At 40.7% G+C, this 20,667-nt stretch overlaps 2 protein-coding genes across 2 annotated transcripts in view; one reads left to right on the top strand and one right to left on the bottom strand.

Moving 5' to 3' along the window:
• The window catches only part of LOC106950874 (probable E3 ubiquitin-protein ligase DTX3), a 22,043-nt gene extending 18,708 nt beyond the window's left edge, over window positions 1-3,335 (top strand). Inside the window, exon 3 of the mRNA XM_015038019.1 lies at window positions 2,738-3,335. Coding sequence (XP_014893505.1) covers window positions 2,738-2,759 — 22 coding nt within the window. The 3' untranslated portion in view covers window positions 2,760-3,335. The remainder of the gene's footprint in view (window positions 1-2,737) is intronic.
• Window positions 3,336-6,220: 2,885 nt separating this feature from the next.
• On the bottom strand, window positions 6,221-20,015 carry rnd1b (Rho family GTPase 1b). The gene is made up of 5 exons (XM_015038007.1): window positions 19,681-20,015; window positions 19,084-19,171; window positions 10,419-10,528; window positions 10,187-10,321; window positions 6,221-8,113 (listed from the first exon to the last, which is right to left on the bottom strand). The coding sequence occupies exons 1-5, from the start codon at window positions 19,798-19,800 to the stop codon at window positions 7,868-7,870; spliced, it is 699 nt and encodes a 232-aa protein (XP_014893493.1). The 5' UTR covers window positions 19,801-20,015; the 3' UTR covers window positions 6,221-7,867.
• Window positions 20,016-20,667: the final 652 nt, after the last annotated feature.

The raw sequence follows: 20,667 nt of genomic DNA, 5'->3' as shown, positions 1-20,667 counted from the left end.
TGTGGATTGTCCCCCTTTTTTTTTTTTTTTTTTTTTTTTGAGGAATGCTCATTCCTGTTAATGGCTCCTTTCTCTGAGTTGTGCAATGAAACTTTCTGCCAAATTTGTACTTAAGGTTGTACTTTTGCAGCTGACCCTGGAATACAAAGTAGAAATGCGGCGGTAAAACACGGCAGACACATTGTGGTGCAATTACAGAGTAATTATTACTGCTGTGCACTTAGTCTGCTGCAGCTGACCTAATCTGGCATTTTAATCAGCATGAAAGACACCGAGCTGAACCGAGCTTATATCTCCATTGGTGCTGCTGAGGGGATGGTGCTTCAAACCACTGCATGGGATCGCTCATGTTATTTTGGCTTGTGCAGACACATGCTGGATGTGGCCTGTAGCCAGATCCACAGTGTGTGTTTGTGTGTGTGTGTGTGTGTGCGATCAGGGTACAGCTCAGTCCTCCTCGCTAACCCACTCATGCACAAAACACTGTCACATTGGGTGCAGCAGAGCAAGCAGAGCAAACTCTGGGTATTGTGTGTGGTTGCCCCAGTGATCGGAAGCAGGGACATAAAACATGTTCCTTGTGTATCTGTGTGGATGTGTGTGTTTCTCTACATGAGTTGATGGAAAAAAAAGTTACTCAGAAATGTTATTTGAACTTTTTTTTAATTAATTCATTTTTTTTTACATTGAATTTAATGGAAATTGGAATATTATTTTCTACCCCTAACTGAGAATTCACATATAAAACATTCATTTAACTTTGAAATAGTTTTGGAAATTCTCATAATTCCACTGTTTGGATTTAGAAACTACAGAAAAGATTTTATGAAAATGCTGAAAAGAAACACTTAGATACAGAAAACTGTTTTAAAAAAATTATCTACTTTCAGCAGAACATGTTATCGCAACATTTCTATCTTTGTCCACTTTAGAATGACAATTATTTCCTGTTTTTTTTTTTTCATTTTGTTTGTTTTCTGTGTCGCTGTGGTTTTACCCAAGAGTTTACAGTTGACTGAATGGAAACTGACCCAGCTGACCCAACTGACCCATATCATCAACCCCCCCACCATTATGCTTGACATTATGATGAGTTTTTACCAGGTGGTTAATATTAATGCATTTCGGTGCTTTAATCTAACAACCAAAATCACCCAAGTAAGTCACGCGTCTTCAGCTTTTCTGACTGCGTCGTCATAAACTTTATAGTTTGAGATGCTCTGAGCATTGCACAATTTGACCTTGGAGTTACATTTGAGGACGATTGTTGAGGAAGAAAACCCAAATGAAAACGGGAGCGCCGTATTTGGTGGAGGATGGAACCAAAACTGAGGAGCATCACTGGGGCGCCTGTGAGCGCTGTACCTGTCTGACTGATTTAGGAGTTGGTCTACGTTGCTGCCCTCATCTATGACAGATGGAGTTGACCTCTGGAGATAGGGACCAGCCCCCCCGTGACCCTGCACGGAAAAAAGCAGGTATAACAATGGATGGATGGGGTGCATAAGGCTGGAATCCAGCTAATCTGATGATGAAATACGTTGTTGACGGCTGGAACCCGAGGCAAACCCTCCTGGACTCTTTCAGAGTATTTGAGAAGATGAGACGGACAGGCTGGACCCTCCTGGCCGCTTTGGAGAACTTGGAAGGCCCTGTTGCAAAACTGTGCAGCTTGAAGTGGACACTGAGAGCCCCTTGGAGAACACAGGAGCAGGAGGAAGATCGTGTCTAATTCTCACAGCATGAACCACCAGTGAAACCCTGCGGCTACAAAATGCTAAAGGAGAAGATGAAGTTCTGTCCTTCCAGTGGCGCCAATACTTTTAAAAGCATGTTTTGTAAGGTGGGTTTGCTTCTCACTGAATAATTGTAGGCCAAATATCTCTGGTTTTAGCAGGAGTGACGATATAGGGAAGAGATTACTTGTACATTCATGATGATCTTTCAGTTTGAATCAAAGCAGTGAGCAATTTGACACGGGAGTCTAAGTTAAAACAAGGTAGTGTTTTTTTTTTTTTAATTGCTACGTTAACATTAAAGACAATCTGTTTTAATGCTAAAAAGGATCTTATTCTGCTAAATTGTAAGTAAGCGTGTGGAGCAGGAAGTCGATGTGTTTGGTTATTCTGTCCATTTCCCTGCACTGCGGCAGAGGCAGATGATCTGGTGTTGGTGTGTCTGTAAGCAACAGAGAGGGAGACACAGAGACGAGGCGCTTGCTGCAGGATCTGACACCTCATCACACCTCATCAGTAATCAAAGATTAGCACATAGCTGCGCAGATGGCTGTGCGTGGTTAATGTGTGCATATTATGTTTTTGTGCCGTTAACAGTTTTTTTTTCTAAGCAATACGGCAGCTTTTTTTTTTTTCCATCTCCGTGTGTACAAACAGGAAATCTAGAGTGACGGGTTACAGCTGAGCGTCATTTGAGAACATGAATGTTACACAGCAGCACTGAAAGCTGTCAGTCCCGTGTTATTCCCTGTAGATGACCTTTTGCAGCCAAAACCTGCAGTGCAACTGTCTTAGTGTGAAGCTGTTGATTCTGTTTAATGTACATTGTGACGGCTTGTTTGTGCATCTTTTTTCCCCCCGAAACGTGATTTAAATATCCATATTTGGGAATGAATGCTACAGTTTTGGATTTGTTATCTGATGAAATGAAACAGAGTGGAGTTGGGATTAATCCAGTGTGTTGTACATCCTCATAAATCCTGGCTTTTTGTCTCTTTAAGGTGGCTGTGGATGGCGAAGTGATAACACAGCGATAGGAGAGGTGCTTAAAGAAGACTGAACTATGTCCTGACACCACTTTTCCTCAGCCGAGCCCTCCAGGTACAAACTGCAGCTGAGTGGGTAACTACACTCTCAGCGCCAGTCCAGATGTTGACCTAATTTACAAAGGCGAGCAGCGTATGTGGCCCAGTTGTGTGTCCTCGTGGCCACTGCTTGTGTATGCATGCGTGGATGTCAACAATGTCAACATCTACAGAAATAGTTCTATGTTTCCCCAACGGTAAGCTCTGGAGACCTTTTTAACCCTCGCTTCCTGCTCACACTTTGTGTGGACGAAAGAGAAAATATTCGTCAGCTGCTCTAAGCTTTCAGTTAATGCTCCGTCTGTGAAGATGTCCAGGTTTATGTGTGTGATTATTTTTCTACAGCCATTTTTTCTGATTTATGAAGATCAACACACACCTTTGTCCATCCGTCAGCTATTTCATCCCAGCTTTTATTTCAGTTAACTGTGATGATTTTCTGCTCACGTTTAACGAAAACATCTGATCTGAGACTGGAATGTACAGTCAGATTAAAAACATTTTTGTACATAAATGTGGGCTTCATGTAAAGTATGTTTATTTTTTTTTTAATGTTTATTTTCAAAAGGTACTGAAAATTGTAATTGCTTGAATGTGGAATATGACTCCATAGGATATATTTTATTTTTAAATCAACATTTTCCAAAGGTATAAATAATTTCGGGCTTAGCTGTAAAAGAGGAAGAGACCACAGGAATGTTATTCTGCAAATAATATTTCATGATTGTCATCTTCATTATTTAGGAGATGCTACGAGATGCACTTCAGCATTTTTTTTTACCAATATTGTTTTTATTTTTTTTAAAAACAAATATTTTTGATCACATGGACAAATTGTGAATTCTTCTGACTTTTATTTAACAAAAATAAAAAGAAAATCTTAACTAAAACTAAAAACAATGTTTGCACAATAGGCAAGTCTTATTTTTGATGATTAATCTCAAATCTTAAACCTCAAACGTGAATGTGTAGGAAATTAAAAGTGAGATTTTTGCCTTATTAATCAAATATCTACATATACGTGCTCAATTATTGGGCAACTAACTACTGAGCCAACAATTTTCTGTAATGCATCACTGCTCAGAGTCAGAAACAGACCTGTGGGTAAGTTCAAAGGTCATTTTGGGCACGTCCAAATGTGTGGATTTGCAGAAAACCAGTTGGTTTGAAAACAGTGAAAGAGACCCATCTGCCAGTCACCTGCCTGCACAGTCTCATCGCAGTGAGCATATACATGTGCTGGTTGGCCTGCTGGCACCGCAGCTGTATTCACGAGGCAACAGGTCAGTGTTATTACACATCTGCAGCATAGTGGTGACCAGATGTGAAGTGTTTGAAGGCAGATAAGAGATGCAGTCCTTTGAAATACAGATCTGTCTAAACAGAAGAGTACTTTTTACTCCCATCTTTCTTAGCAGTGTCATCAAAAAAAGAGGGGGAAGAAAAAAGGTCAATAAAGAATCTGTGATTAAAGCTCCTTGAACAGCAGCTATGATCTGATATCAGGGTTGATGTAATGGAAAGTGACACTAATCCGCTCATGCATGCTCATTTAAATTTGCTTTAAAATCAGACAAGGTCCTCTCGCATGTTTGATTATTTATAAAGACTAAGAGCGATAAAGACAAGCAGCTGCCTCACTGCAGGGAATTTAATTTCACTGAATTTATTTGAAAAAAAAAAAAAAAAAAAAAAAAAAAATGGAGGGAAACATGTTCCAGGACAAGCTTTATTAAACACAGTGGTAAACACAAACAAAAGTATTAAAACAGGAAGGATTTCAAAAACAGATTTTAAACGAATGTACAGGTCACTGAAAAAAAAAAAAAAAAAGATGGCCACCAAATAAATACCAACATCAGGAACAATAATTTCATAACTATAAAACAAGAGACAGTATATATAACCATATAATAGGACATGCGTAGAAGTTTGATTGCACCATTTGTACCACACATCGACTACAACACAAAGGCTGCATAATAACTGACATGGTCACTGAGCCGCCTGAACAACCCATCATAGAAAGGCTTTACATCAGACAGAAAATATCAGCCAATACCTTTTTAAAAAAAAAAAATTATTTGAAAGCTTGGTCATAAACTGTTAAATAATGGTTTAGCAACAGATGCAGCGGTGTCTACCAGTTGACTGAAATGATCCGTCTACATAACAGAGAGCTGCAGTCCGAACTGTAGCGAGGTGCTGAATATTAGAAGCCTTTGTGGAAACGACTGCTTCAAGCTCTCTTAAGCCCAGGGGGGATCCACAGCACAAAGACACAACAGCCATGTCAGGAAGATATTTCCAAGATAACGAGAACTCGCATCATGCGTTAAATAGTGAAAAATACACATAAAAGAAGAATGGAAAAATAGCTTTCTTTGGACAGGGCCAGCCTGTGCAGTTTGATTACTTGTTCCCCTCAGTCCCACTTTATTTATTTTTTATCTTTATCACACACTAGCCCTTAATTAAAAATTGTTCACTTTTGGAGTTAATCTCTAATTTGAAAAGTGTGCAATTGCCAACTCACTCAAAAAACACAGTTATAGAGCCTTGCATAAGCATTCATAGCCATTCAGCCTTTTCCCCCCCACATTTTGACAAGTACAGTTTTTCATTTGGGTTTCATTTGAAAGGCCAACGCGGAGTAGTGCGTTAATGTGAAGTGGAGTGGAAAGCATGCACAATTTTTATTTTAAAATCTAAAAAAGGTCACCAGCAGTTGGGTTAAATGTCATTTACTCCGACATCCAGTTGAAACAATAACCCTCAGAAATAATCTAATTGTTAAAAAAAAATACAGTCCCATTGTCACCAATTTAACCCCAGAATAAATCCAGCCGTTATGTGAAGGTCTCACAGATTTGCTAGCAAACATAAATTTTACTGCACTGTTTAACCCACCATCTGAATTTAGAGCAGAGTAACCAAGAACTGCAACCAAGACATGAACATCAGCAGAGCTGCAGATGAAAACAGCTCCATTCATATTGATTTGGATGCAAATTACTCTCTTTGGGCAGATCTAGCAAACATGGAGAGGAACATACTCTGGCAAAGCAGGATGCTAATTAAACTATTATCTGCAGCTAACTAAACCAACGCTGCACATCACCCTGAACACGCCATCTCCATGGTGAGACAAAGAGGTGGCAGCATCACACAGCACAGAGATGAAAGATTTAAGATCAGGGAACAGGTTCATCCTCAAGCAGGACAGCAACCTTGCACATAGATCCAGAGGTTGTAGATTGGAACTGGTCAAAGTATTTTGCACTGTCAGAATGCGAAAAAGTTTCGGCAATGTGAATACTTTTGCAAGACGCTGCAATTCCTACGCCATCAAAAAGCCTAACGTTTTCAGCCAACAGAAGCGTGTTCCCTTCTCCTCCCTTTTTTTTCCCCCCTTATTTGTTTTTGTCACCGGCTCTTCCAAAAACCAGCGACTGCACAGAAGAACGGGCAGACATGAGCTCAGCAGCTGGTTTGTACAGCAGAGATGGTTTCAATCAATGACGTGTCTGTCCACCGACCACTTGGAGCACGACAGTAATCACGAAGCTGCGTCTTTTATTGCCACACCTTGTATCACGAGCACTTCAATCGTTATTGCTTTACGGTCAGAAGCGCAGAACTCACAGCTGCACAGACACACAACCATGAAGCCAAAGATTTAAGCCGATGATGAAAAGCGTTCGATTTTTGCTCCGTCGTCGTCGTTCTCGCCAGCAGTGAGCGACGCTTGTTGGAGGTCAAGAGATTCAAGTGTGCGCGAAACATAAGCTATAATTTGTCTTGGAAGAATGGAGTTGCATTTGGAGTGCTACATTAGATCAATGCAAATCCACAGGCATTTTACAGTATTGGTAAATCTCACTGACCTTCATGGGAACATGGAATAAAAAGACATTTTTCAAACTGCAAACAGTTCTTTTCTTAAGAAACAAAAACCGTCATCATTGCAATGCTACAACTCTTTTCTGAAGAATATTTGATGAAACAAAGCATATCTTTAGCATCAATTGACCCCAACGGCGGCGATTTGACATTTTAAAATCGGCCTTGAAACCTGGAAGCAGTGAAGCCTCGTAAATAAGACCCACACAGCTTGAAGCTCGAATGTTTGTGATGCTGATTTCAACAAAAGCCTCTTTGCCTTTCTATTTCTGATGCATTAGCAGAAGTCGGGGCTCCTGCAGTGAATGGAGCCCATTTCAAACCTCCACACATGTTTCCCGGTCTTACGTCTGCTGCTATTTTTTTCAAATCCAGAGCCTCGCCAGCCTTTGCTACTTGCTCGACTGGAAGCTGGTGGAGCAGAGTCGTTCACAGCCACGGCTCTTCTGACCTGTCCAGGTGGACGAAGGCTGGACTCTGAACACACAGCAGCGCTGCTGCCTTCTGCCGCTCGCATCGCCACTGAGAGGGCAAGAGAAGCTCTCTGTGGATTGTGCCTCTGTTCTCCCTCTTTATAATGTTCCTTCATCAGGAAAGGGTAAAACAGGCGACACCTCACACACCACGCTTGGGAAGGGACGTACGGGATTTTTGCTAATTCCCCAACAGTTTCATGCTAGATTTATTTAAGTACTTAGAAAAATATCTATTCAGTTTTTCTGAGAGGCATTGACGTAACAAGGTTTGAAAATCGCACACTTCCATATCGGACTAAATCGAGATGTGCCTGTAGATGCGTAAAATCAGACAGATGGAGCACTGTTCTAGTTTGTCTAGAGGTGGGAAAATAAAGAAAGTTCAATGGACCCAAACCTTTACTGTTTTAAGTTTTGTTTCAAAAGTGAAATAATACTAATAATAAAAAAATAAAATAAAATACGGATGTGCGCTCGAAGGTTTCAGGAGAGAGCGGACAGCTGAGTGTCCGCCTCTTCTGAGGGTTCGTTTGGTTTTCGGGGGGGTGAGGGAAGGATTCAGCAGGAGAGCCCTGATAAAACCATCATGCCCACCCCCCTTCCCCGAGACCAAATAGGCTGGGGCTGGGAGTCGCGTACGAGGACCTGGAGCCCCTCCTGCCCTCCTTCACATCACAGAGCAGCTCTTGGTCTTTTCCTTCTTGAAGGAGGAGGAGAGCAGGTCCGACTTGCTGGGCAGGTGGAGGAGTCTTTTGGAGAGGCGGCGGGTGGGGCTGGACTTTGGGAGAGGCTGCAGCTTGTTGATGCAGGCCATCGCCGCGGTGCGAAATACGCTGTGAATGCTTTTCTCCGAGGTGAAGGCTGAGCACTCCAGATAAGCTTCGGCACCAAGCTGCTTGGCCATAGCAGAGCCCTGTAGCAAATGATGTCAGGAAATGCTCTGATTTAGCATCTTGCAAGATGCAAAGTTACATTTTTTACCCCCCTGCATGCAGTGCAGTGGGAAAGCATTTCCATCTGAAAAGTTTCTTCTCTTTTTGCTGTGCTGTCACACTTTAATATGTCAAAAATAAATCTGTTTTCTAACTAGTGAATAAAGTCAACATGCAGTTTTCGGAATGATGATTTAGTTTACAAAGAGAAAAGAAAACAACCCGAGCCTCGTGTCAAAAGTAATCGCCCTCTTGTTAAAAACTGAATCAACTGTGACAAAACTTTTTTTTGTTTTGCATTGTTAAGATCAGTTGATGAATGTCTCATCAAACCTAAGACAAAGGTTTTGGACAGTGTAGGCCTCACTACATCTGCTGTGAAACTAACTCAACATTTCAGGAAAAGAACTGACAGACATGGTTGTGGTTCTGTGTTGGTCTGGAGTACTCGCTATAATTGATAGAACCAATCAGAAACTCATCTGACTTGTCAACAGGATGTCTGACTATCAGTTACTTTAAGCTCAAGAACATTTAGGTTATCCAGTAGCAGAATGGGCCAGATCCACCTCAGAAGGGGTACAAAAAAAATAAACAAGCAAACAAAAACAACTGAGGTTTTGGAGAGGCCTAGTCAAAGTAGGGACTTAAATGTGATGGAGATGGTCTGGGGTGGCTGTTTCTGCTCAAAATCCCTCAAACGTGACTAAACCGAAACATTTCTTCAAAGAAGAGTGAGGCAAACATAATCTACTTACAAGCGGATGGCAGCACAAGCACTTCTCTGGTTTACCACACAGAGTCAGGTTGCTTTGAAAACTGCATTTAGCATTTACTCGTGGAGTCTCATTTTAAAATGTGTTTGATATTTGATATTTAAGTGTCAAGTATAATTTAACATTTTAAATTAGAACAATTACTCCAGAGAGGACAAAATGAAACATTTTCACTTTAAAATGCGTTTCTTTGACATTTAAGTACAAGTTAACATTTTAGATTAGAGGACAAATACTTTCTGACGACACTGCGTAGTAAAGCAACAGCCTAAAAGCTTAAGAAACTTCTAAAAAAGGCATCAAGAAGAAGGCATGTTCTAACAGATTGGTTAGTTCATTCTGAAAACCCATTTCCCACTCATAATCATGTCTCCTTTAGGTGGAATTAACATTTTTCAACCTCTCTTACAGGAAACTACAGACATAAAACTAATTGCTTTCAAAATGAAAAACATAAAACATAGTTTTGTTGTTCAAACAAATCCCTCCTCACTGGGATAATTTTATCAAATGTAAAACGAGGTGGATGAAGACGATAACGACTATTACGCCCCATCACTGATCCCCTTCAGTTTCTGATTGTATTTGTAAAATACTTCGTGACAGGAAAACTAATGAGTCAGCAGCCAGCTTTGAGCCAACTCTCTTTTTACATACGAAATGTTTTCAATTGATCTGATGGGAGAAATACGGCATTACTGAGCGAATGCAAGCAGCAAAGGTTTCATTTAGCAGGGTTCATATTTTCAAACTGGCAAAGTTACTACAGAGTTGACACCAATTTCATTTTTATTTTTTGCCTCTTATATTTGTGATCAATGTGATCAGCACATTGCTAGCTGCAGTTAAGTGCAGCTAGCATTGCTAAAACGGCAGTGTCTAAGTATATTCCTTATAAAAAAAAAATACATCCTTACCTCTGAGATTTCCAACTTACAGCTTTTTAAATCCAACATTTTCCATCACACATTCACTTTTTAATTTTTTCCTCCATAGTAGCAGATCCTATACCAAACAGATCTGTTACGAGCTGGCAGTGTGTGCATATGGGGCTTTCTCTGACCTAAAACTAAATCTTGATTATGAGCTGCTGACCTGTCGGGACTGATTAGGCTGAAAATCATCTGGTTCTGGTCAACACTCCAGTCTTGGTGCATCTCTACAACTTATTTTAATTTCTTTCATGAGAAAAACACACATTACAAAAAGAAAAATATCTGATCCTCCTGCCAGTTTTAGTTTCGCCTTACTGAGATACAAGCTCCCTGTGGTTCTCACCTGCTCATAGGTAATCGGAGTCTGTTTCAGGTTGGACAGCTCCATGAGCGTGCACACGTCGGTGCGGAGGTCTATCTTACAGCCAATCAGCAAGATTCGAGTGCTTGGACAGAAGTCCAGGATTTCACTTTTCCACTGTGGACACAAACGTGTAATTGTTAAGTTCTCTTTTGTGAGAGTATTTAAGATGACAGTATTGAAAATAAAATTAATAATAATAAAAAGACATTACCTTTTTGAGACTGCTGTCCATTGTGTCTGGGCGGCTGATGTCAAAGCACAACAAGACGGCGTCAGAGTCACTGTAGCACAGGGGCCTCACATTGTCATAGTACGGAGAACCTTAGAGGGCAGAGAGGGAAAATACTATTAATGTGGTTAAAAGCAGGAATGTGCAATTTCTAAAGAGACAGAATCTCTTTAGAAGATGTTTTAGATTTCATATTTTACCTTAGTTTCATTTTTTTAGCTCCTTAATCCCCAATTAACCATTTGACTCTCATTAGTTATGAAACATTAAAACCTTGATGAAACAAAAGGCAAATCTGACCAACATCCACTAGATAGAAATAAATAATAGATATTTTTACAGTCAATGGGAGGAGAATACAGTTGACAGAATGCAGTTCCTGTGTGAAGCTTTTCCAAGAACAAAGCCTCTTTTTTTATCTGAAAAAATGTTGGGTACAAAAGATCCAAAATGGCAAATATTTAAAATTTGACAGAGCAACATCACCATCACCCTTCTGGGAAACAACAGCATTTATATCCGTACATGGTTGTCACTTGGCAAACAAACAAACAAACAAACAAAAAAAAAAAAACAGCATTTGAAGATCTGGCTTCCAGGAGTTTCAAACTGCAGCTTTTCTTTCTTTTTTCTACATCTAGCTGTACTGCAGAGCTTACGCTGGCTAGCTTCTGTTGAAACAGGAACAAGTGAAGATTCATTTCAGCTCTTTTTTTTATAACATTCCTGTTCTACAGCAGCACTACTTTGCCGCTGACTTATTATCTATTGCATTGTTTCAGTTAAATCACTAGACTTTATAGTCACCACAAGGGAGTGCAGCCGCCCCCATTCCGGTATAATGATTGGAGATATTTTCTTATTACTCTCAATGTTGCTTTACAACATGTGTAGACGTTTGCCTAGTGAGCCAGTAATTTTTGTATAGAAAGAAAATAAAAAATAAATCAGCAAGCAGCAGTAGGGTTTACATGCGACCACCATTGCTTCTTCTTGATTAGCTTCACTTTTCTGTTCTTGAAGCTGCCGTTTTCCTTGCCTCTGTACCCTCTGCTGGTATTTCAGAGAAGATGACAATCGGTCACTAAATCCTCATTGATCTTCCCGTGCACTAGATTATGCAAGTGGAACGGTGGGGTTTGGGGCAGGCAGACGCTCCCACTCATGCTCAGAATCCTTAAGTAATCCACCCCCTCCGCCCCCACCCAAAAAAAAAAAAAAAAAATCCTATGCTCGGCAGCAGTACCTCCAGTCCCTCTGTTTCCACAGCAACAACCTCAGAATCCACTGTCTACATCAGCCATTCCTCCTCCTCCCACCTCTCCATAAAGGCTTGCCCTTGCTGCCAGTCAATCACTTCAGACCAGAAAAACCAACCCATCCACCTACTCCTTCTCTGCATTAGAGACTGAGACACACATCCAGTAGATATATATATAAAAACGACACACCTGATTACACACAAGACTCGCTATCTAATTTTGGCTCCATCCAGAGGTGAGCCTGATCCGCTATCTGATGAAACAGAAGAAGAGTTCTGCTCAGGGGGGATTAAAATGTTTACTTCAGTCCCCGCGCGGACCCCGTTGGGATCCGCGCGGGGACTTATCCGCGGCTATAAAAGGTGCATGCCTTTTATAGCTGCAGATAAGGGAAGAAGCGTGTGTAATCACTCATTAGACATTACACAACTGTCCCGATTGTTTTCTGCAGAGGAACATCGGAAGAAAACACACAAAAGCACACGCAAACATGGATGAGTGCATGTGAAGCAGTTTCATGAATATTTAATGATCCTTCGCATTATCAAAGGTTGAAAGTGAATTTGCCAGCTGCTGGGTGCTGTGAGTGGAATAATGACAAGCTGTGATGAAATTCCTCAGGAACCGGAGTCCTGAAGAACAACGTGAACATGGTGGGAAAAGAACAAAAGGACGCGCTCGTTTCATTCCGACTCTGGTTCTGTGCTTGAAGAAATAAACATGCTTTCAATGCTGTCATTTGAGACCTTGTTATTTAGATTTTTTTTTTTTTTGCAAGAGAAATGCTCACACATAAATCCTCAAAGCTTTTTTTTTTTTTAAATCTACCTCAAGTAAAGAAAGTTGTCAATACGTAAAAGCCAGAAATTAGTCTCGTTTTAGTGATTGCACAAAAAATAAAGAGTGCATTCTGGCTGAGGAAAATGTTTGGCCACACTGCTCATGTTCAGCTGAAAAAATGTTTGCTGGGTTTTTTTCATTGTGCAGCATCTCAGTGACATCAGGGGCTGAAGCTTTGGCCAGGCTCAGGAACCATCATTTAATTTTCAGCCAGGAATGTTTTTTGGTTATCGTCGTGTTTCAACATCTAGTTCTGCTTCATCTTTAAGGTTTTTTTTTTTTTTTTTTAACAGCTCGTCTCATATTCCTCTTTGATACACAGCAGATTTCACAGGATCATGAGCTGACCAGGTTCTGCTGCAGGAAAATATTCTGAAACCATGACACCTCCACCACCATGCTTCACAATTGACATTTTTTTTTTTTTTTTTTTTGCCATTTGATGGATTCTGTTTATGCCAAGTAACCCAAAAACTCTTCCAATTAAGACTAACCTGACCAAAGAACAATACTCCAGAAGTCCTGGTCTTTGTATTTTTCTTAGCATGCCAACAATTCCTCTGGACATCTTACTTATCATTACCAGTAAGGTAATAATAATAATAAGGAAGACATGAGGAACATGTTAGCAGTTTCATTTAGAAATTCCTGGAGGCACATGGAGTGAAAGGGAGCAGGAAGCTCCCATGTGAGCCAACACAGAGGAGGGAGCGTCCGCCCCAAGAGGATATTATTGCTTGCGTGGTCGAAATATGCAAAAAGGCAAGAATCCCTTCCACACTGCCATCCTCCCCCAATCCTGCGGCCCGTATAGCCGTCCTCTACTTCACATGACTGTGACAAAGATTAAACACTCAGCCTGGGACAAAAAGTTACTGTGACTGCATTTTAACAAAAGCAACAAGCATCATCAATATCCATTTAAACCAAGAGTCACAAACGGCCTGAAAGAAAGTCTGCATTCAATGGCTTTTAAATCGGCACACATTTGAATCAGAACAATCAGAGGATGTGTTTCAGTGTCTCTTATCTGTCATGCAGGAGAGTCTGCAGGGTGCTCTAAAGATCTCCTCCTCCAGTAAGAGGTTATCTCACAGCCAGGAAACAGGATGTGATTCTGCATTAAACAACCCCTGATCTAAATGCAGCAATCAATAGAGGGCTGCACCAAGGGGGCCCCGAGAGCCTTTGCATCTAAAGCTGACAAATACGTTATCCTGCCAGCATAGAGGGAGAGAGAGAGAGAAAAGATTAAGTAGGATGTTCCAACCTCCCCGTTTTAGATCTCTGCTGCTACAAACCGAAGGATGATTTGGACCGTCAGATCGATGCCCATGCGGCGATAAGCAAGGCCAAACGTTTCCTCTCCCCCCCCTTTCCTTACGACAGATGGAGAGTTTCTGAGGCATGAAACATGCGGAGCAAAGCTGACTAACTGGGGGATGGCAGATGAAGAAAACATTGCAAGTTTTGTTGCTGAGATCAACTTCATACGTGTTTAATGGTGCAGCACCCACAGAGGAGAGAGAGCTGGAGATGGGAGGGTGAGCTTTACGGGCTGGGAAGACGACTGCCGGAGCACACAGGTGGGGGAAGGGAGAACATCGTCTCCCCTGTGTGCATGGGTGACTGAGACAGAGCTTGTGCATTCAATCAAGTGAGCGACAGAGTCCATTTTCATCATTAGCCGTCCTCTCGCTATCAGAATGCACAGGTCAGACAGACTAATGATCGAGGGATGGGATGACTCAGATTGTTTTTTGTTTTTTATTGGGTGGGTGGGAGTTTAAGTGCTGCCACAGCTCCATCACTCGCACTCAGCCGACTGAAGCTGTGGCGCTTCTTCAGCCGATAACTGCAGACATTAGTTCACAGTCAAAAGAAGAAACGCACAAAGCTGCCTCAGATTGTCATTTTACAGTTTTGCATCTGCCAGGGTTTCTGTTTTTAGAGGGGGGGAAATAATTTAGTTCCCGAAATACTGGTTTACTGTTGGAATGAGACTAAGCCACTTTTTTTGATACTTTAGTTTATTTATCATTAGTATCCCGACCAACCCTGTGAACCTCAGCACCTCTCTTTTGTCCTGACTTTGTTCTAAACTGAAAGGCAACCATCAAAGAGGTTATAACTGAGAGCAAATGTCAATGTTACATCATAAAATAAATATCTTTGATTTAGTCTAGCACTGTTTAACTTTGCTGAGGACTTTCTTCTTTTAAATCTTGATATTTTTAACATCTGCATCACAGCCCCCTCCAGGCCCGGAAGAGCATTATGTCTCCTTTGGCTGCAATTCACACAGTAAAGTTTTTTTTTTTTTTTTTTTTTTCCAAAATTCCTGAAACTTACACAACTCTGGATATTTTTGACATAGCCCGAGTCCTGAGTCACAGAAGAATTACATGAGCTGCTTTAAAGTGATGAGAAGAGCAAGAACTGTGCAGAGAAAGCAGGAGAACAGTCAGGTCACTCTTGGAGGATAAGGTAGCTCCAACATTTAATAAAAACAGAAACCCTTTTTTCAGGTGAGTGAACACATTCACTACACCAAAATGAAACCAGGTTGTGCTAACCACAAAATTTTTTAACAGTGCAATTTGTTACTGACGGAAGAAAGCTCAAAATAGCCATTTTTAGCATCTGAGGTATTTCCAAATAAAGCAACAAGAAACTTTTAAGTTTTTTTCCTAACATACTAATTTAAATTGACCAGTGAGAGGAATCATCTTCACAATATCAGACTGAAGCTAAAAACACAAAGAGTCGTAGTGCAATATAGAAATATATTAAATATTTCTAAAATGCAAATTATTCTTTATTCAGTTATTTGAATAAGTAAAAAAAACACATCTACTTTATGTTCTCTAAATAAACCGTAAGATGTTTCTAAAGAGAGGAGGATGTCTTGTTTGGGAACTCTGTGGTCTTATAGTGATATGGCTCCGTTTTCACAATAAGGTTTTACATGGACTGTGGGTCACATCCACTTTTATTGGCTGGAACAATTTTTACACCAAGTTTGAGATGGATGCAGATCGGGAGGCAGCAGATGGACTGAGCCTCTGAATCACAAAGGTCACCTTAGCTTAAGGTTTCTGACCAGGATGCTGCTGGGTGTCCGCCCTCAGGAGATTTCCCAGGCTCATCCCACTGAAAGGAGACCCAGAAGCAACCGAAAGGATTACATTATCCCCTCTGGCCTGGGAACATCATGACAATCGGTCACTAAATCATCCATCCATCATCCAAAAAGGAGCTGGAAATTGTGAACATCTGGGATTTCCTCCTGGATCTGTTAAATCTGCAACCTGATCTCTGACAATCAGATGACACGTGAAGCTCTAAAGATATGACACTATAAGCTGAGCAGTATTAAATGTTCTGTTCAAACAATATGTGTTCTCATTTTGAGTTAGACTGGAAATAATAGTTGCCAAATTGATGGCATCAATCTCAATTGTACACGATACAGTAAGCAATTAGATTACACTAAATTCTACCAAACTCAAAGGCCTAATAAGCAAGATCACTGACCCTGAAATAAATTAGTTAGTAACACCACCAATAATGAGATTCATTATTAAGTATTCATGAGTTACAGCCAGTGGACAGTGTTTGCTTTCCCCTCCTCCTCTCTCCGCCCTGTACGTCCGATCAGATCAGTCTGATTAAAACCGGAGGATTGATTTTAGCCTGTAAATCCATGGCGGAGCTGAGAGAAGGAGCTGCCTGCCGTGTGGAGCCGGTGAATCGATGAGGGGGAGCTGGGATAACGAGGAGACGCTCTCGCCGTGGACGGGCCACAGCAGCACAACTCCGCGCAATTAGCGGATATTACAGTAACAAAACAAAATGCAGAGACGGTACACAGAGACTAACGCACATTGCTTTAGTCTGTCATCTATCGTCAGGAGTCAGAGGGAACTGACGTTCTGATCTCAGTGAAACACAAAGTATGTGTACAGAGGCGAATGATTTGTATTAGATTACCATCCATCCAGCTAGCCATCCATTTGCTATACCAGGTGACTGCCTCTCATCTGGACATGGACAGGTCTTGTTGAGCTTACATAGTGTTAATTAGTTAAAGGACTAATTGGGATCCTGTACTGGAATGTGCAGGTTTGGATAAGTAGGGGGAAAAAATGGCACCCTATAGGAAAAAATGTTTGAGTTTTCAGACTTAACTGTATTCTCTAAAATTTTTTAAATCTAAATTTTCACATTTTAGACGTCAATATGTACATTTTTGATTTAATGACTGAGAAACTCAAAGCTAAATACACTCTCCAAAAATAATAATAATAAAAACCAATTTCACAGCCTTTTCTGTTTCAAGACAACCAGACTTTTTGTTTTCAAACCATTCAGGTCCAGATGCTAGCCAACAAAACATTGTACTTTCTACTGCATTTAACAATACAGTAGAAAGTACTAAAAGACCCCAAATGGTGCATTACAGAACCTGTTTAGTCCTAATTTTACAAGTCTAAGAGACTGGTAAAAGTGCTTTAAGCTGATTCATGATTTTTAAATATACCATCTGACAACTACAAAAGCATTGCGAGTATAAATGGAACCCTGCTTTGCAAGTAGATGGACGGTGGATGTACTCATGCATGTTTGGGTCAGTTATGTCCACTGGTCCTCTTCAGAGTCTTAATCCCCTGGATGTTGCTGTTCCAGTGCGTGACCCGAGCAGCATATGGAGGAAAATGCAGGTCACCACATTTTCTCCACTCCCTCCTCTCTGTCTGCTCTAGAAAACCTCTCTGCTCAATAGGAAACCACATCATCCCCGGCCGGGCAGCAGGCCCACTCCCACTGGCCAGACCAAAGGTCCACAGTCTGGGATTAAAAGATGGCATTTGGTCTGGGGCAGGAATTATACTGCTCCAGACCAATTACATTTTTATCCATTTATTTTCCGTTTTTTCTGCGAGAGAGTGAAAACATTCGCTCATACATGTGGGTCTGTTATATAAAGGATTTGTCCTAAAACCGATGCACATGACACGCGAAAACACAAGTAAACAACACTCGCGGCCATGGGATTTGCTCCGTCACGCTGACCCAGTAATTCTGGAGACGTGAACATGGAGGGCGAGCGATGAGCACTGAGCAGAGAAGGTGTGGAGCGGCGAGCAGAAGGGGAGTCTGACTCCAACAGGTGCCGCAGACCCATGATGGCAGGATTCAGGTCAGCACAACTCCAGGGATATCTACAAAGACACATTGACCCTCTTTTCAAGCTTGTGGTGGAAGCGAACACATGATGCCCAAAGTCACCATTGAAAGCAAGTGAACTGGAATAATAAGTGTGTTTTTTTTTTTCATTCTGTACATGAAAAGTATTTGGAAATGTGTCATTCCTTTACCAAGCCACAAAGAATAAAAGGGCAATGAGGCATCCAGTGTCCTTTCACAGCAAGGCAAAGCACGAAGCATGGCAAACGTATTCAGGCCCCTTACTCTTTATTTTTTTTCCCCCACATTTCTTCTTGATACAAACAAAAACATCAGGGCTTCAATGCATTTCTTAGAATTGTGTCACATAGCAACATAAACCAGTGAATTCCCATGGTTTGGAATAAAGTTTTCAGGACTTTTTTTTTCTAAATAGAAATCTTAAAAGCATCTCCTGTATTAACACATTGCTGCAGCGAGTCTTTGTGGGTATGTTCAGCTGAAAGCGTTCTCTTATTTAGCAATAATTGTTAGTCAAATGACTTCAAGTATTGCTTCTGAAAGGTTTCCTTCCAGGCTAAAAGTTCCTTTACTTTGGTGCTTCTGCAAAAATACAAAGTCAAACACACAGCAAAGTGGGGGGACAACTGCTCTAACCTTCTGCAAGTTCAAGGTAGGATTTAATGGGAAAAAAAAAAAAAAAAAAAGAAGAAAGCAAGAAAAATCTCAAGAAATTTTGGAAAACCAAAAAAAACTATTTGTCAACATAAGAGGAATAAAAACAGATTGTTGTGTCTAACCCCATCTTCCATTCTCACCACAGTGAAAGAAAGCAACCTCAATATGAGTACAGTGTATTCAGGATGATGTGCAGTACTTTGCCACACACAGCACCGAGCATGTGTCGTCAGACCAGAGTACTGTCTTCCTCTCCCGACTTGCTGCGTCTTCCTGCCACTATTACAGGCCGGCCAGGAATAGTGCATCCAACTAATAGTTGTTCCGTCATCAGAATAACTAGATAAAGATGTCCTCAAGTGCCTTCACTAGATTTTATTGAGGTGTATTCAAGTAAAGGGGCGGTGAATACTTATGTATAAAAGACTTATTAGATTTTTATTTGTAAGAATTTTGAAAACCTGGAACGAATACTTCAGCGAGGAACCGTTTCTCATAGCGTTCAACTCTGATACGTACGCTTGTTAATCCTCCTTATTGCTTCAAATGTCTGTCCAGGTAATAATGTCTGTCAAAGAAGCTCATTAAACGCATCGGTCATCGCCCTGTTGCGCATCCCTGTGCGCTGCAGGCAGTGCTGAAGGTCTTAGTCCACATGGGAGCAGGCGGTCGGTTACCTGAGGTGTCCCACAGACTCAGCTCCACTCGCTGCTCCTCCAGCTCCAGACAGGCTGTGTAGTTTTCAAACACCGTGGGTACGTAGGTCTAGGGAGTAATTAGCAACAGGATGCAATTAGCAGGAAGGTGTCAGTCACTACACACAGTGGAAGTTTGTTTAGTGCAACGAACACGAGAAAGGGAAAAACAAAAAAACAGCAACAACAAAAAAACAAAAACATGTCCTTTGCTGTGGTCAGTCGCTAGGGTGCAACTGGATACTATTATATATATATATATATATATATATATATATATATATAAACAGAGTCTATTTTTAATCATAAAAAGAGACACTGTAATAATCTCCATTCGGAATACAATATAAAGCTTGTGCAAAGTGTATAAGTCAGTGAGCACAAAACAAACCAAAATAGCCAAATCCCAGTAAATGCGCATGCAACAGCGCACTCGGGTCCCCCCCCTCTCATTTTCTGCTTTTTGTTTATATTTCACAACACTTTGATGTTTCATAAAATCATAAAGTATCTTCTTGTGGATGAATCCCAGTCATGTATTATTATTATTATTTTACAATTATAAGTCATATTGCATACCTCCGGGTAGCAGTCCTTCGCCAGCACTTGCAACATCGCCGTTTTTCCGCATTGAACATCTCCCACAAGAACCAGTTTACATCTCACCACCAGCGGTTGCGTATTTCTCCTTTCCTTCATGATGACGAACACGCTCCAGAGTTTTCTCCAGGAAAAAGAAAATGGTATAGACAAAATCAAATAATACCACTACTACTACTACTACTACTACTAATAATAATAATACAAAAACAAGCTGTAGAACAGCTCAGATACAGTCCCAGTAAGATAAAGCGTCCCAGCTTCTGTCTGTTGGAGGATGGCCGCAGTTGATCTGATTGAATTTGCCACTGCGGCTCTTTATACGGGCGAGAAGCAGCCAATAGGAGCTCACAGTCCACAGGCTCTGTAACGTCGCTTCACTGCGCTCAGGAATAATACGAGGGGAACTACAAACATGCACATTATTCAGTCAGGGATCATCCATCTATTTTTTTTTTTTTATGTATTAAGAATTTTCTTCGGGAATATCATTATAGAGCTCTATTAGCCACAAAGGAAAACATTTTTATACACTGTAAAAACGAATTTTGGATTGTGTTAAATTTCAGTCATTAAAACCTATATTAAAGCTAATCAAATATAATTGTATATGTAAATATAATGTGCAATAATATTTTATTGCACATAAATAAATCCGATCTCAAGAAGCAATCAGGAAAATGTGAAACACCTGTAGCTAACAAGCTAAAGAAGGTGGCGAAGAAAGGGAGGATGAACACTGACAAGGGAATTCCTGAAACTAATATAAACAGAATAGAAACTGCTTAACTAAGTAAACTAGACTCAAATACACAAATAAGAGATAAGAATAAACTAAACACATGAAGGAAGAAACAATACGATCTCATTATAATAAACAACAGGGAAATTATCAAAACAAAACAATCACATTGTACCCAAAGTTCAAACACACATAGATCATAACTTGAAATGGTGAAAATCTGC

Source organism: Poecilia latipinna, unplaced genomic scaffold (genome assembly GCF_001443285.1).
Source record: "Poecilia latipinna isolate Pla-1442-1.1 unplaced genomic scaffold, P_latipinna-1.0 Scaffold426, whole genome shotgun sequence".
Classification (NCBI taxonomy): Eukaryota; Metazoa; Chordata; class Actinopteri; order Cyprinodontiformes; family Poeciliidae; genus Poecilia; species Poecilia latipinna.
This window is presented reverse-complemented; position numbering and strand designations above follow the sequence as displayed.

What these genes read in the sequence shown, in the direction of transcription:
- rnd1b (XM_015038007.1), bottom strand. Translation starts at nt 19,800, where the DNA reads ATGAAGGAAAGGAGAAATACGCAACCGCTGGTGGTGAGATGTAAACTG. An exon ending in CGAAGGACTGCTACCCGGAG is followed by an intron (nt 19,172 to 19,680) that starts GTATGCAATATG and finishes ATTACTCCCTAG; the next exon opens with ACCTACGTACCCACGGTGTT. An exon ending in TGGACAGCAGTCTCAAAAAG is followed by an intron (nt 10,322 to 10,418) that starts GTAATGTCTTTT and finishes TTGTGTCCACAG; the next exon opens with TGGAAAAGTGAAATCCTGGA.